The 12,727-nt window shown below is 38.6% G+C and overlaps 1 protein-coding gene and 1 pseudogene across 6 annotated transcripts in view; both read right to left on the minus strand.

Moving 5' to 3' along the window:
• The window catches only part of PPP2R3A (protein phosphatase 2 regulatory subunit B''alpha), a 172,052-nt gene that overhangs the window by 63,657 nt on the left and 95,668 nt on the right, over window positions 1-12,727 (minus strand). For all 6 annotated transcript variants that reach the window (XM_032265761.1, XM_032265751.1, XM_032265727.1 and 3 more), the window contains one exon: window positions 10,421-10,523. In XM_032265761.1, coding sequence (XP_032121652.1) covers window positions 10,421-10,523 — 103 coding nt within the window. The remainder of the gene's footprint in view (window positions 1-10,420; window positions 10,524-12,727) is intronic.
• LOC116541551 lies at window positions 3,251-5,388 on the minus strand (annotated as a pseudogene).

The following is a 12,727-nucleotide window of genomic DNA, read 5'->3' on the forward strand; positions in this document are numbered from 1 at the left end:
CGTTACCCAGGCTGAAGTGCAATGGCGCGATCTCGGCTCACCGCAACCTCCGCCTCCTGGGCCCAGGCAATTCTCCTGCCTCAGCCTCCTGAGTAGCTGGGATTACAGGCACGCACCACCATGCCCAGCTAATTTTTTGTAGTTTTAGTAGAGACGGGGTTTCACCATGTTGACCAGGATGGTCTCGATCTCTTGACCTCATGATCCACCTGCCTCGGCCTCCCAAAGTGCTGGGATTACAAGCTTGAGCCACCGCGCCCAGCCCTATGAGGTTTTTTTTTTCTTGTAAATATATTTAAGTTCCTTATGGATGCTGGATATTAGACCTTTGTCAGATGCATAGTTTGTAAAATTTTTCTCCCATTCTGTAGGTTGTCTGTTTACTCTGTTGATAGTTTCTTTTGCTGTACAGAAGCTCTTTAGTTTAATTTGCTCCTGTTTTTCAAGTTTTGCTCTTGTTGCAATTGCTCTTGGCATCTTCGTCATGAAAACTTTGCCTGTGCCTATATCCTGAATGATATTGCCTAGGTTGTCTTCCAGGGTTTTTATAGTTTTGGGTTTTACATTTAAGTTTTAATCCATCTTGAGTTAATTTTTGTATATAGTATAAGCAAGGCATCCGGTTTCTGCATGTGGCTAGCCAGTTATCCCAGGACCATTTATTGAATAGGAAATCCTTTCCCAATTGCTTTTGTCAGGTTTGTCAAAGATCATACAGTCATAGGCATGCAGTCTTATTTCTGGGTTCTCTATTCTGTTCAATTGGTCTATGCATCTGTTTTTGTACCAGTACAATCCTGTGTAGCTTTGTAGTATAGTTTGAAGTTGGGTAGTATGATACCTCCAGCTTTGTTCTTTTTGCTTAGGATTGCCTTGGCTATTCGTGCTCTTTTTGGTTCCATATGAATTTTAAAGTAGTTTCTTTCCTATTTCTGTAAAGAATGTCATGGTAGTTTCATAGGCACAGCATTGAATCTATAAATTGCTTTGGACAATATGGCCATTTTAACAATATTAATTCTTGCTATCCATGAGCATGGAATGTTTTTCCATTTGTTTGTGTCATCTCTGATTTCTTTGAGCAGTGGTTGGTAGTTCTCCTTGTAGAGATCTTTCACCTCCCTAGTTATCTGTATTCCTACGTGTTTTATTCTTTTTGTGGCAATTGTGAATGGGAGTTTATTCCTGATTTGGCTCTTGGCTTGTTTTTGGCATATAGGGATGCTAGTGATTTCTGCACACTGATTAGGTATCCTGAGACTTTGCTAAAGTTGTTTATCAGCTTCAGAAACTTTTGGGCTGAGACTACAGGGTTTTCTAGATATAGGCTCATGTTGTCTCCAAACAGAGAGTATGACTTTCTCTCTTCCTATGTGGATGCCCTTTATTTCTTTCTCTTGGCTGACTGCCTGGTTGGAACTTCCAATACTATTGTAGTTGCTCATTCCGTACGATGTTTGCTCTTATTATTTTGAGCTTTGTTCCTTCAATACCTAGTTCACATTTTTGTTATGCCTCCATTCACTGACACTTAGGTTGATTCTGTATCTTTGCTATTGTGAATAATATTGCAATGAACCTGTGAGTGTAGATATCCTTTTGACATACTGATTTCATTTCCTTTGGATATATACCCAGTAGTAGGATTGTAGGATCATATGGTAGTTCCATTTTTAATTTTTTGAGGAACCTCCAAACTGTTTTCCTTAACGGCTATACCAATTTACATTCTCACCATCAGTGTGCAAGGATTCCCTTTTCTTTACATCCTCTCCAACACTTGTTATCTTTCATCTTTTTGATAACAACCATTCTAACAGGTGTGACATGATATTTCACTGGGGTTTTAGTTTATTTTTCTCTGATAATCAGTGATTTTGAGCATTTTTTCATATACCTGTTGGCCATCACTTGTCTCCTTTTATGCAATGTTTATTCAGATTCTTTGCCATTTAAAAAAATGTATTGAGGTAAAATATAAAATTTACTATCTTTACCATTTTAAGTGTATAGTTTAGTGGCAATAAATACATTTATATTCCCTTTTTCCCTTCATCTTCTCCCTCCTCTTTCCCCTTCCTGATCTCTGGTAATCACCAATCTACTATCTTCACAAGATCCACCTTTTAAGCTCCTGCACATGAATCAGAGCATGTGATATTTGTCTTTCTGTGTTTGGCTTATTCCATTTAACATAATGGCCTCCAGTTCCATCCATATTGCTGCAAATGACAGGATTTCATTCTTTATGACTGAATAATATTCCATTGTGTATATACACAATATTTTCTTCATCCATTGATTGGCACTTAGGGTGATTCCATATTTGGGGCATTGTGAATAGTGCTGTGATAAACACAGAGTGCAGATATACTAATTTCCTTTCTTTTGGATATTTGTGGATCATTTGGAAATTCTATTTTTAGTTTTTTGAGGAACATTCCTACTGTTCTCCATGGGTATTAATTTACATTCCCACCAACGATGTATGGGCGGAGTCCCCTTTCTCTGCATCCTCACCAGCATGTTACTGCCTGTCTTTTTGATACAAACCATTTTAACTGGGGAAGGGGTGAGATGATATCACTTCGTGGCTTTAATTTGCATTTCTCTGATGATTAGTGATGCTGAACATTTTTTCACATACTTGTTGCCTTTGCCCATTTTAAAATAAGGTATTTTCTTGCTATTGAGTTGTTCTGAGTTCCTCACAAATTTTGGATATTAACATCTTACCAGATACATGGTTTGCCAATATTTTCTACCATTCTGTAGGTTTTCTTTTTACTCTGTTATTTCCTTGATTGTGCAGAGGCTTTTTACTTTGATGTAATTCCATTTGTCCTTTTTTCCTTTTATTGCCTGTGCTTTTGGGTTCATATCCAAAAAAATCAATGCCAAGACTGGTGTCATTCAGCATTACCCCTATGTTTTCTTTACAGTTTCAGGTCTTACATTTAAGTCTTTAATCCATTTTCAGTTGATTTTTATATATGGTATAAGATTGTTTTATTTTATTTTATTTATTTATTTATTTATTTATTTGAGACAGAGTCTCGCTCTGTTGCCCAGGCTGGAGTGCAGTGGCCTGATCTCAGCTCACTACAACCTCCACCTCCCAGGTTCAAGCGATTCTCATACCTCAGCCTCCTAAGCAGCCAGGATTATAGGAGCCTGCTACCACGCCTGGCTAATTTTTGCATTTTTAGTACACACTGCATTTCACCACATTGGCCAGGCTGGTCTGGAACTCCTGACCTCAGGCGATCCACCCACCTTGGGCTCCCAGAGTGCTAGGATTATAGGCGTGAGCCACTGCACCTGGTTCTTATTTTATATAACCTTTCTTAATATAGCATTTTTTAAAATTACTTTTTTTTTTAGAATAGTTTTAGGTTTACAAAAAATTGAGAAAATAGCACCGAGAGTTCCCATATATCCTGTACCCAGGTTTCCCTATTATTGACACCTTACATTTGCTATATGGTCCATTTGTTAAAATTAATAAGCCAATATCAACACATTAAAGTCTATACTTTATTTATATTTCCTTAATTTTTACCTGATGTCTTCTTTCTGTTTCAGTGTTCTATCCAGGACATCACATTCTATTTAGTTATGTCTCCTTAGACTCCTTTTGGCTGTGACAGTTTCTTAGACTTTCCTTACTTTTGATGACCTTGACAGTTCTGGTGAGTACTGGTAAGGTATTGCATAGGATGTTCTATTGCTGGAAACTGCCTGATGTTTCCCTCATGATTAGACTGGGTTTATGGATTTTTGGGAGAAAGACCACAGAAGTAACATGCCCTTTGCAACATATCTCATCAAAGGTACATACTATCAATATGATTGATGACTGCTGATCTTGGCCTTGATCATCAGGCTGAGATAGTATTTGTCAGGTTCCTCCACTGTAAAGTTACTCCTGAAATCACTATGCACAGCCCACTCTTAAGGAATGATGATTTATGCTCCCCTCTTTAAGACTGCAGTGTCTACTAAACTGTTTGCAATTCTTCTCTACAGATTTGCTTCTTCTCCCCAATCATTTATATCAGTATGTATAATTTGGTTTTTAAAAATTCTCATCACCACATTCTGTAAAGATGATTTCCCAAGTAATGGTATTTCACTAAGCTGCTCCAGATTCTTAGGGTGCAAACCACAGTTAGTAAGCTTCTTATGAACAACCTCTGTATCAAGTACTTTGTCCATTGGCAGGCAGATGTTAAATACAGCAGTTGGCTCATGTGGTTATAGTACTGCAGAGAAAGATCCACTCTGTGAAGATTTAAGCAGCATGGTCAGTGAATACAGAGAATGAGGCATGACAGGACCTGTAATCTCCAAGCTAGATTGGTTTATGTATCCAGGAAGAGCTATGTCTTCACATTTACACTTCATGCCTTAAGCATTTGCATTGTGGCACCTCAGAAAGCAACAGCAGATAAGAGGGTTGGAAGAAGTCCCGCCTATGGACCTGAGGTAGCAATTAAATTCTTACAGTTGATCAAAAAATTGAGCAATGTAAAGGTGTTGATTCCTTTCACCAACCCAACAGACTCAGGTCTGTGATCCATTTGTACTTCATGTTTCTCTTTAGGTACCTTGATAGAAAGTATGTCTGACTTTTAAATTTTATCTTGCATACCCATCTCCTCTACATTTATAATTGGAGATCCTAAACACCAAAGTAAGCCTAAATGGAATCTTTGAGGAAAAAAGCCTTCTAGCAAGGAAATTCAAGATTCTTGAAGTTAAAGAAATATACTTTAAAATACTGAAATGTTTATAAACATTACCTTTTATTGCATACACTGAGCAGTAGTATTTAAGGTTTTAGATCAGTGTTTTCTGCTTTTACTATTTTCAGATTAGATTTTTAGATATAAAGATAAAAAACTCTGGTAACTCAAATGAGATATCTACATCCCTACATGTATAGTGAGTAGAAAACTGAATTAATGTGTTTCCTTGCAAATGGGAAATTGAGACTAAACAAATAGCAGTTATCTCATGGCATTGTGATTAATGGCATCAGGGTAAAAATACGTGACTTGACCATCTACCTAAGACTGTTGACAAGTTCTTGTTTTATAAAGGTAGAAAATAAATGTAGACATAATCTACTGAGCTAGCTGACTGCTGATCCTTCTATCTTAACATCTTTCCTACTGACTTATAATTCCTTTATTTTCACATATACTAATTTTTTTAATGCATGTTAATTCAGATAAAAAGGCATTTTGTATTCCACATAGAATAGTGTTAAGAATTGTGAAATATGCTGAGCTGTCATGGCAAACTAGTATTTACTGTGCTTATAGGGAGGTGTGTGTGTGGGGGGATTGTATAATTCACATTTTTTTTTTTTTGAGATGGCATCTCGGTCTGTTGCTAGGCTTGAATGCAGTGGCACAATCTCGGCTCACTGCAACCTCTGCCTCCTGGATTCAGGTGATTCCCCTGCCTCTGCCTCCCAAGTAGCTGGGACTACAGGTGAGCGCCACCATGCCCAGCTAATTTTTTGTATTTTAGTAGAGACAGGGTTTTACCATGTTGGCCAGGATGGTCTCTTATCTCCTGACCTTGTGATCTGCCCGCCTCAGCCTCCCAAAGTGCTGGGATCACAGGCGTGAGCCACCGTGCCCAGCCATAATTCACATTTTAAAATAAAAGTGCTTAGAAATCAAAAGCACTGGGTAAAGAAATAATAGTATTTAAGTACTTCTTCACTTTATAATCCAGAAAATAAAACACCATATTTATTCAAAAAAAAAAAAAAAGAAATTCGCATCTCTTTTGTTTCCTGAATTAGTTTTCTTTCTTTTCTGGGCTACTTTTTCTGTGTATGTGCTTTTTTAACCTTTATTTTTCTTTTATGATTATCGTTTTCCTCATATGATTTGTCCATTCATATTTAAGGACAAAGTAGTTAATATAATTTTCCTCTGTAGAAATATAAGTAGGTCTGTCTTTCAACAGGTGTCTTTCTTGAGTGCCAAATCTGCCTCAGGGTTCTGTGCATTTAGGGTGGGTGTGCTGACTGACAGGCATTATTACAGAGTAAACTGGTGAGACCTCCCTAGATCCCCAACTGCCAAAATAAAGAGAAATAAGGACAGCCTGGATCTGCGGCTGTCACATTAGAAGCCTTAGCATGCTTTATTGTCTTGTTAGCATGTTCATGCTTGTGAATAAATGCCAGCTTGCACTTTACAGTTGTGAACCAAGAAAGGAGTCAACTAGTGATTGTTGTATATACCAACCTTCAATGAATCCCCATTTCCAGTATCTCTCATCAGGTCAACCAACCCTGAGTTTACAATTGCTCTGGGCCTTGATGAGCATAGGCACTCACTTCTCCACTGCAGCCCACACACAGCTCCTCATTCTAGGTTGTGGTTTCCTTAGCCTACTTCTGGTCACTTACGTTTTTTCTGTTTTTTTTTTTTTTGGTCCATATAAATCCAGTTACTATTGAACTATTTATTTACAATTTTAAGATCACAGAATCTTTTTTGAACTTTTCTTTTAGGTTTGGGAGTAAATGTGAAGGCTTATTACATAGGTAAATTCATGTCAAGGGGCTTTGCTGTACAGATTATTTCACCACAGGTACGGTATCAAGCCCAGTATCCAATAGTTATCTTTTCTTCTCCTCTCCCTCCTCTCACCCTCCACCCTTGAGTAGACTGCAGTGTCTGTTGTTTCCTTGTTTGTGTTCATAAGTTCTCACCATTCAGCTTCCACTTACGAATGAGAACATGCGGTGTTTGGTTTTCTGTTCCTGCATTAGTTTGCTAAGGATAATGGCCTCCAGCTCCATCCATAGCCCCGCAAAGGACATATGGTCACGTTCTATCTTCAAGAAATATGTTGAGATTTCTTATACACCGATTTTCTCTACCATTCCATTGGCTTCCATGGGTTTATTCCCTTTTAATTTCTATACTTTAACTTCAGAAGGGTTTGGGAAAGAATGGGAGGATAATGTGTCTACTTAGTTTGTCCCTTTTACTAGAATACTTCACAAGTCCTCTTCTTAGATAAGATTTCTCCTTAGATTTAAGGGAAGTATATAAATGTCCATTAACTCATAATTATGGTTTTGTTGTTGTCCGTTTCTAATTTTCTTAGTATAAACTTAATTTACATTCCTGTCAAAGCTTTTATTAAAGCTCTGATAAAACTCAGAATTTCATCAGTCAGCATAGGGTCCCCACAGGAAAAAGAATTCACTGTATAAAGCTTTCATGAAAAGATTAGGTATAGAGTTGTGGGTAGGATGAAAGGGGAAAACAAGGCAATAATGAGGCACCCAGAGACTATTGATAGGAGGATACTGTTACAGTCCTGAGGGCCAAAGGAACAAAAGGAGAGCCTAGTAAGCACTAGAACCATGGACACAGGGCTGTCCAGCAGAAGCTTTATTATAGAGAGATACAGTTACTGTGCTGAAGCAGAGAGCAGGGAAGAAATGCCAGCTTCTCTCTCCTCTGCCCTCCCATTTACTGGCAATGCTTCCCATTGCCCAGATCCAACCAGAAGTTAGTCATCAAGAGCGCCCCAAAGATGAGTTTGTAGGGTCAGAGCAAGGCCAAGAATGGACTTAGAGAGGGAGGATGGGCAGCAGATAGAGAACCGGTAATAAAACTTAATGTTTTATTACAATGTAGTTCAAATATTGAAGATCTGAGATTTCACAAAACATAGGTAGGAATATTTCATGTTGGATATTTATTAGGTATTAATTAAACACCAAAAACTATTAAGAATCTTCGCTCTCATGAGTATTTTTTTGAGGGGAACAAAACCATGTAGTAGATGAGCCTAAGGATAATCAAAACCATAATGTAAATTAGACAAGCCCAAAAGCCCTGAACATAAAATAATATCAGAAGCAAACTTCACATTTTAAGCATGGAAAATTGTTACTATAATTAAAAATCTATGCCCTGTGGTGTTTTTGGTCAGAGCAGTGGTTATCGTTGGGTGGCAGTGACTGGGATGGAGCAAGAGGGGCTTTGCAGGTGCCAGTAGTACTGTTTCTGGATCTGTGTGCTAGTTATATGGATATGCCTACATTGTGAAAATTCATCGACTAGTGCACATGTGATTTGGGTGTTTTGTGTGAGTATATTTAAGCAAAAATCTTAAAAAAAAAAATCAGGCAGCCATGAATAGAACTTAAAAAAACCTCAACTATTTCCATGTATTTTATGCCTTTCTTTAGGTATCCATTCTAAGAGCTAACAAGGATTTACTGTAACACCTAAAACAATGATGCACATTCGACAGGAAGGAAAAGCTTATCTTAACTTCAAAGAATTTGTGATCTGCTTAGAAAAACCAAATATTATGGCCGGGTACAGTGGCTCACGCCAGTAAACCCAACACTTTGGGAGACCAAGGTGGGTAGATCATGAAGTCAAGAGATCCAGATCATCCTGGCTAACATGGTGAAACCCCGTCTCTACTAAAAATACAAAAATTAGCTGGGCTTCGTGGTCTAAGCCTGTGGTCCCAGCTACTTGGGAGGCTGAGGCAGGGGAATTGCTTGAACCCGGAAGGCGGAGGTTGCAGTGAGCCAAGATCGCGTCACTGCACTCCAGCCTGGCAACAGAGTGAGACTCCAACTCAAAAAAAAAAAAAAAGAAAGAAAGAAAAACCAAATATTTAGATATGAAAATAAGAATATTAAACAAGTAATATCTCAGGCTCTGAAGAACTGTATAGTAAAAACAGGTCCAATACTGATATGTAACTGATTCCCATGGGAAGGCCTAGATAGAAACACTCTCCAAGTAGGCTCTTTCTGTTGGACATATCTTCTCGCTAAAGCTGTAACAAAGGTCAACTAGACCAAATGTAGTGGACAAGCCTACAATGCACACAGTACCATAAAAGCCATTAAGATTCTGAAGTCACTTTTCTTCTCTGCCCTGAAGTGGTGAATAGGGAGCTCACCCCTACTTGGAAGGAAAGCAGACAATACAAGGAAGGAGAATTGAAGGCAGAGACAGAGAAGCACAAAGGAACATGGCAGGAAGAGACTTCTTCAGAGTAGAAGATCTCTTAGCCTCAGGAAAAAGAAAGAGAAGTCTGTGAGTAACAGGAGCAAAGGGATCCTGGTGCCTGGCAACACCCCTAGAAAGGCAGCTAAAACCTCAAAAGAAAACAGCTGTATGTGCATCCAGGCAGATGGGCCATGGGCATCTTCACCAAAGGTTCTAGGGCTTGACACATGGCACAGAAGCAGCAAAGACCTCTGGATCTGAAGGGAATCTTCTAGCCAGGGATGGCAGATGTCTCAGCAGTAACTCCCAACCCTAATACTTTGGTACCATGTACGACCTCAGAACTGTGGCATAGCTCTAGGCTGAGAAACCTCATGAAGTTCTAGTTTAAAAATAACCATCAACTTGGTAAATGAGGGCTAAAGTCAGAAATTCAAATCCAGAAACTTATACTTCTGATAGATCTGAGGCTTATTCATTCAGATCTGAGACTTACCCTTTTTTACATGTATAATATATGGGTACACAACACACAGTTTAAATTTCACATATAGAAAAGGAAAAATGAGAAGTACAGTACCATTGTTTAATTTATCTGGTTCTATCACTGAAAGCTGCTCCCTATAAGCGAGTTTTCTAGACAAGTAATACAGAGTCTATGCTACTAAAATAAATTACTAATCTCAGTTGAAATCTGGTAATGGGATTGGGACTACTGCCGTTATCCTAAATTACTCCCAGACTAGAGTACATTTAGAGCTTTTGTGTCTTTTTTTTTTTTCCCCCCCTTAGTGTTTCTTACTGTCCTGACTACTTTTGCAGTCTGGTAGCAAATGTTTTTGCAGATCTCTGTACATTTGATTCTAGTTATCCTCCTTCCCTTTTCCTACTCTAATTTTCTGTTTCAAACATATCTTGGGTTGAAGAATCAGAAAACCAAGCATTTAAAAACTGTACTTAAATAAAGAGTCAACAGGCAGTGAGTGAAGACCCCAGCATTCATAAGACTGATTCTGGTAACATTATGGCCTTTTCTTTCTTTCCACCAGGTTATTAGCTATGTCCTATCCTAACAGAGAAGTTATCTTCTTGCATTTAACATTTCGGAAGGTGCTTTAGTGATTGCTGTGGGTGGGCAAGGGGTAGGCTGTGTAGCCCCTCTCCACTGCTTCAGTGGGAGTAGCCCTGTTTTATCTATCTTCTACTACTATGCGTTCTGTTTTAGATTTCATTTAATGAGAGGATCTTACTACTAAAACAAGTTTGAAAACCACTCTTCTAGAAATCTGATCTCTTAATTTATGTAGCAAAATTGACACGTGATAGTTACAAATAAAAAAAAAAAACTGCTGAAACTCCAAAATTAGAATCCATTTTCAAAAGGAAATGAAAATTACCTGAAGTAGAGGGATGAAATCCTCCTGTTCTAGAGAGCTGCAGTTGGGCTTTGCTAGAAGACAGATGAATTTAGAGGCATCATCATGATGGTTATTCAGCAACCTATAAAAGAAACAATGGTTAGGAAGATTAACTCCTCTGAACAAACAATGATAACAACATCAATAGTCGGTAATTTCAGTTTGATCTGAAGGCCACTTAGATCAAGAATCAAGTAAGGAAATTATACAATCAAAGGATGTTTTAGAATAATGAACTGTCTATGACATAAGGTTGGTTGAATACTGAAGTCTATTAGACCATCTTCCCTTCCAGTGGTCTGAGCATGAGGTAATAAGGCTTGATGGTACAATGGAAATAGAAAGGAAGGAACAGCTGTCTGAAATATTTTCAGGAAACATTCCTCAGGACTCCAGTAACCTCATCTGGCATTCCAAGCACTCAATGGTTCAATCTAGAAACTTGGGAGTCATCATGAATTCTTCTCTTCCTTTTACCACCACGTCTGTCAGCTACCATGTTGTTTCATTTGTACCAAATTTGCCCCTTTCTGTCTCCCACTACTCAGGCTCTTGTTTCTTATTTCTGAATAACACATTTGATCATGTCACTGTCCAAGTTAAAATTCTTCTGCGAAGTAGGCTAAAGTCCCAGCTTTTTTTTTTTTTCCTGAGATGGAGTTTTGCTTTTGTTGCCCAGGCTGGAGTGCTGTGGCACCATCTCGGCTCACTGCAACCTCTGCCTCCCAGGTTCAAGCGATTCTCCTATCTCAGACTCCAGAGTAGCTGGCATCATAGGTGTGTGCCACCACGTCCAGCTAAGTTTTGTATTTTTAGTAGAGATGGGGTTTCACCATGTTGGCCAGGATGTTCTCGATCTCCTGACCTTGTGATCACCTGCCTTGGCCTCCCCAAGTGCTGGGATTACAGGTGTGAGCCACCGCACCTGGCCTAAAGTCCTAGCTTCTTGACTTGACATAGGAAGGCCTTCAGAATCTGATCCTACTTGCTCATGTCTCCTTCTCTTACCATTCCTGTACTTGTGGTTGCACAAATGTTCCATACCCTCTCACACCAGGCATTTGTATATGCTACCGTCCTTACCACAAAACCCTTTCCCCTTACTTCACTTTCCAGGAAATCTCACTTGCCGCCTGTGTCCTTCCATGTGCTTATTATTTCTGTCATGGCTGTTCCACAGTAGCATCATCTTATTGGAATAACTTTTTTCCACTTTTATTATAGGTCCAGGGGTACATATAAGGGTTTGTTTCGAAGGTTTACTGAATAATGTTGAGGTCTGGATAATGAATGAATCCATCTCTCAGGTAGTGAGCATAGTACCAATAGGTAGGTTTTCAGCCCTTGCTCCCTCCGTCCCTACCCTTTCTCATATCCCCCAGTGTCTATTGTTCTCATCTTTATGTCCATGTGTACTTGATGTTTAGCTCCCACTTGTGAGAACATGTGGTATTTGGTTTTCTATTTCTGCATGGTCTCCAACTGTATTCATGTTGCTGCAGAGAACATAATTTCATTCTTTTTTATGCCTGCATAGTAGTCCATGGTGTACCTGTACCACATTTTCTTTATCCAGTCCACCATTAATGGGCATGTAGGTTGATTCCATGTCTTTGCAATTGTGAACAGTGCTTGAATAAACATATGGGTACATAAATCCTTTTGGTAGAATGATTTATTTTTCTTTGGGTATATACCCAGTAATGGAACTATTGGATTGAATGGTAAACTCTTAGTTCTTTGAGAAATCTCCAAACTGCTCCATGGAGTTCAGCCATGTCCACTTCTCTAGTGAGACTGATGAAATTTCTGTGGACTATATCCTTGTATGTTTTCCAAGTCGCGTACTCTCACTTCTTCTCTCTCAGGAATGCCAATGAGCTATAGATTTAGTCTCTTTACATAATCCCATATTTCTGAGAGGTTTTATTCATTTTTAAAATTCTTTGATTCAAAGGAGGAGTCTCTGAGCTCTGAGATTCGTTCCTCAGATTGGTCTGTTCTGTTATTAATGTTTCTAGTTGTATTATGGAATTCTCATAATAAATTTTTCAATTCCAAAAGTTCAGTTTGGTTCTTTCTTAAAATGGCTGTGTCATCTTTCAACTCTTGGATCATTTAACTGTTTTCCTTGGATTTAGTTTCAACTTTTGGCCTGTATTTCATTGAGCATTCTTACCATTCAGATTCTGAATTCTGTCTGTCATTTCAGCCACTTCAATTTGGTTAATAACCATTGCTGGGGAGCTAGTGAGATCATCTGGAGGCAAAAAGACATTCTGGTTT

This window comes from Sapajus apella, unplaced genomic scaffold (genome assembly GCF_009761245.1).
Source record: "Sapajus apella isolate SASKATOON/1434 unplaced genomic scaffold, GSC_monkey_1.0 scaffold4, whole genome shotgun sequence".
Taxonomy (NCBI): domain Eukaryota; kingdom Metazoa; phylum Chordata; class Mammalia; order Primates; family Cebidae; genus Sapajus; species Sapajus apella.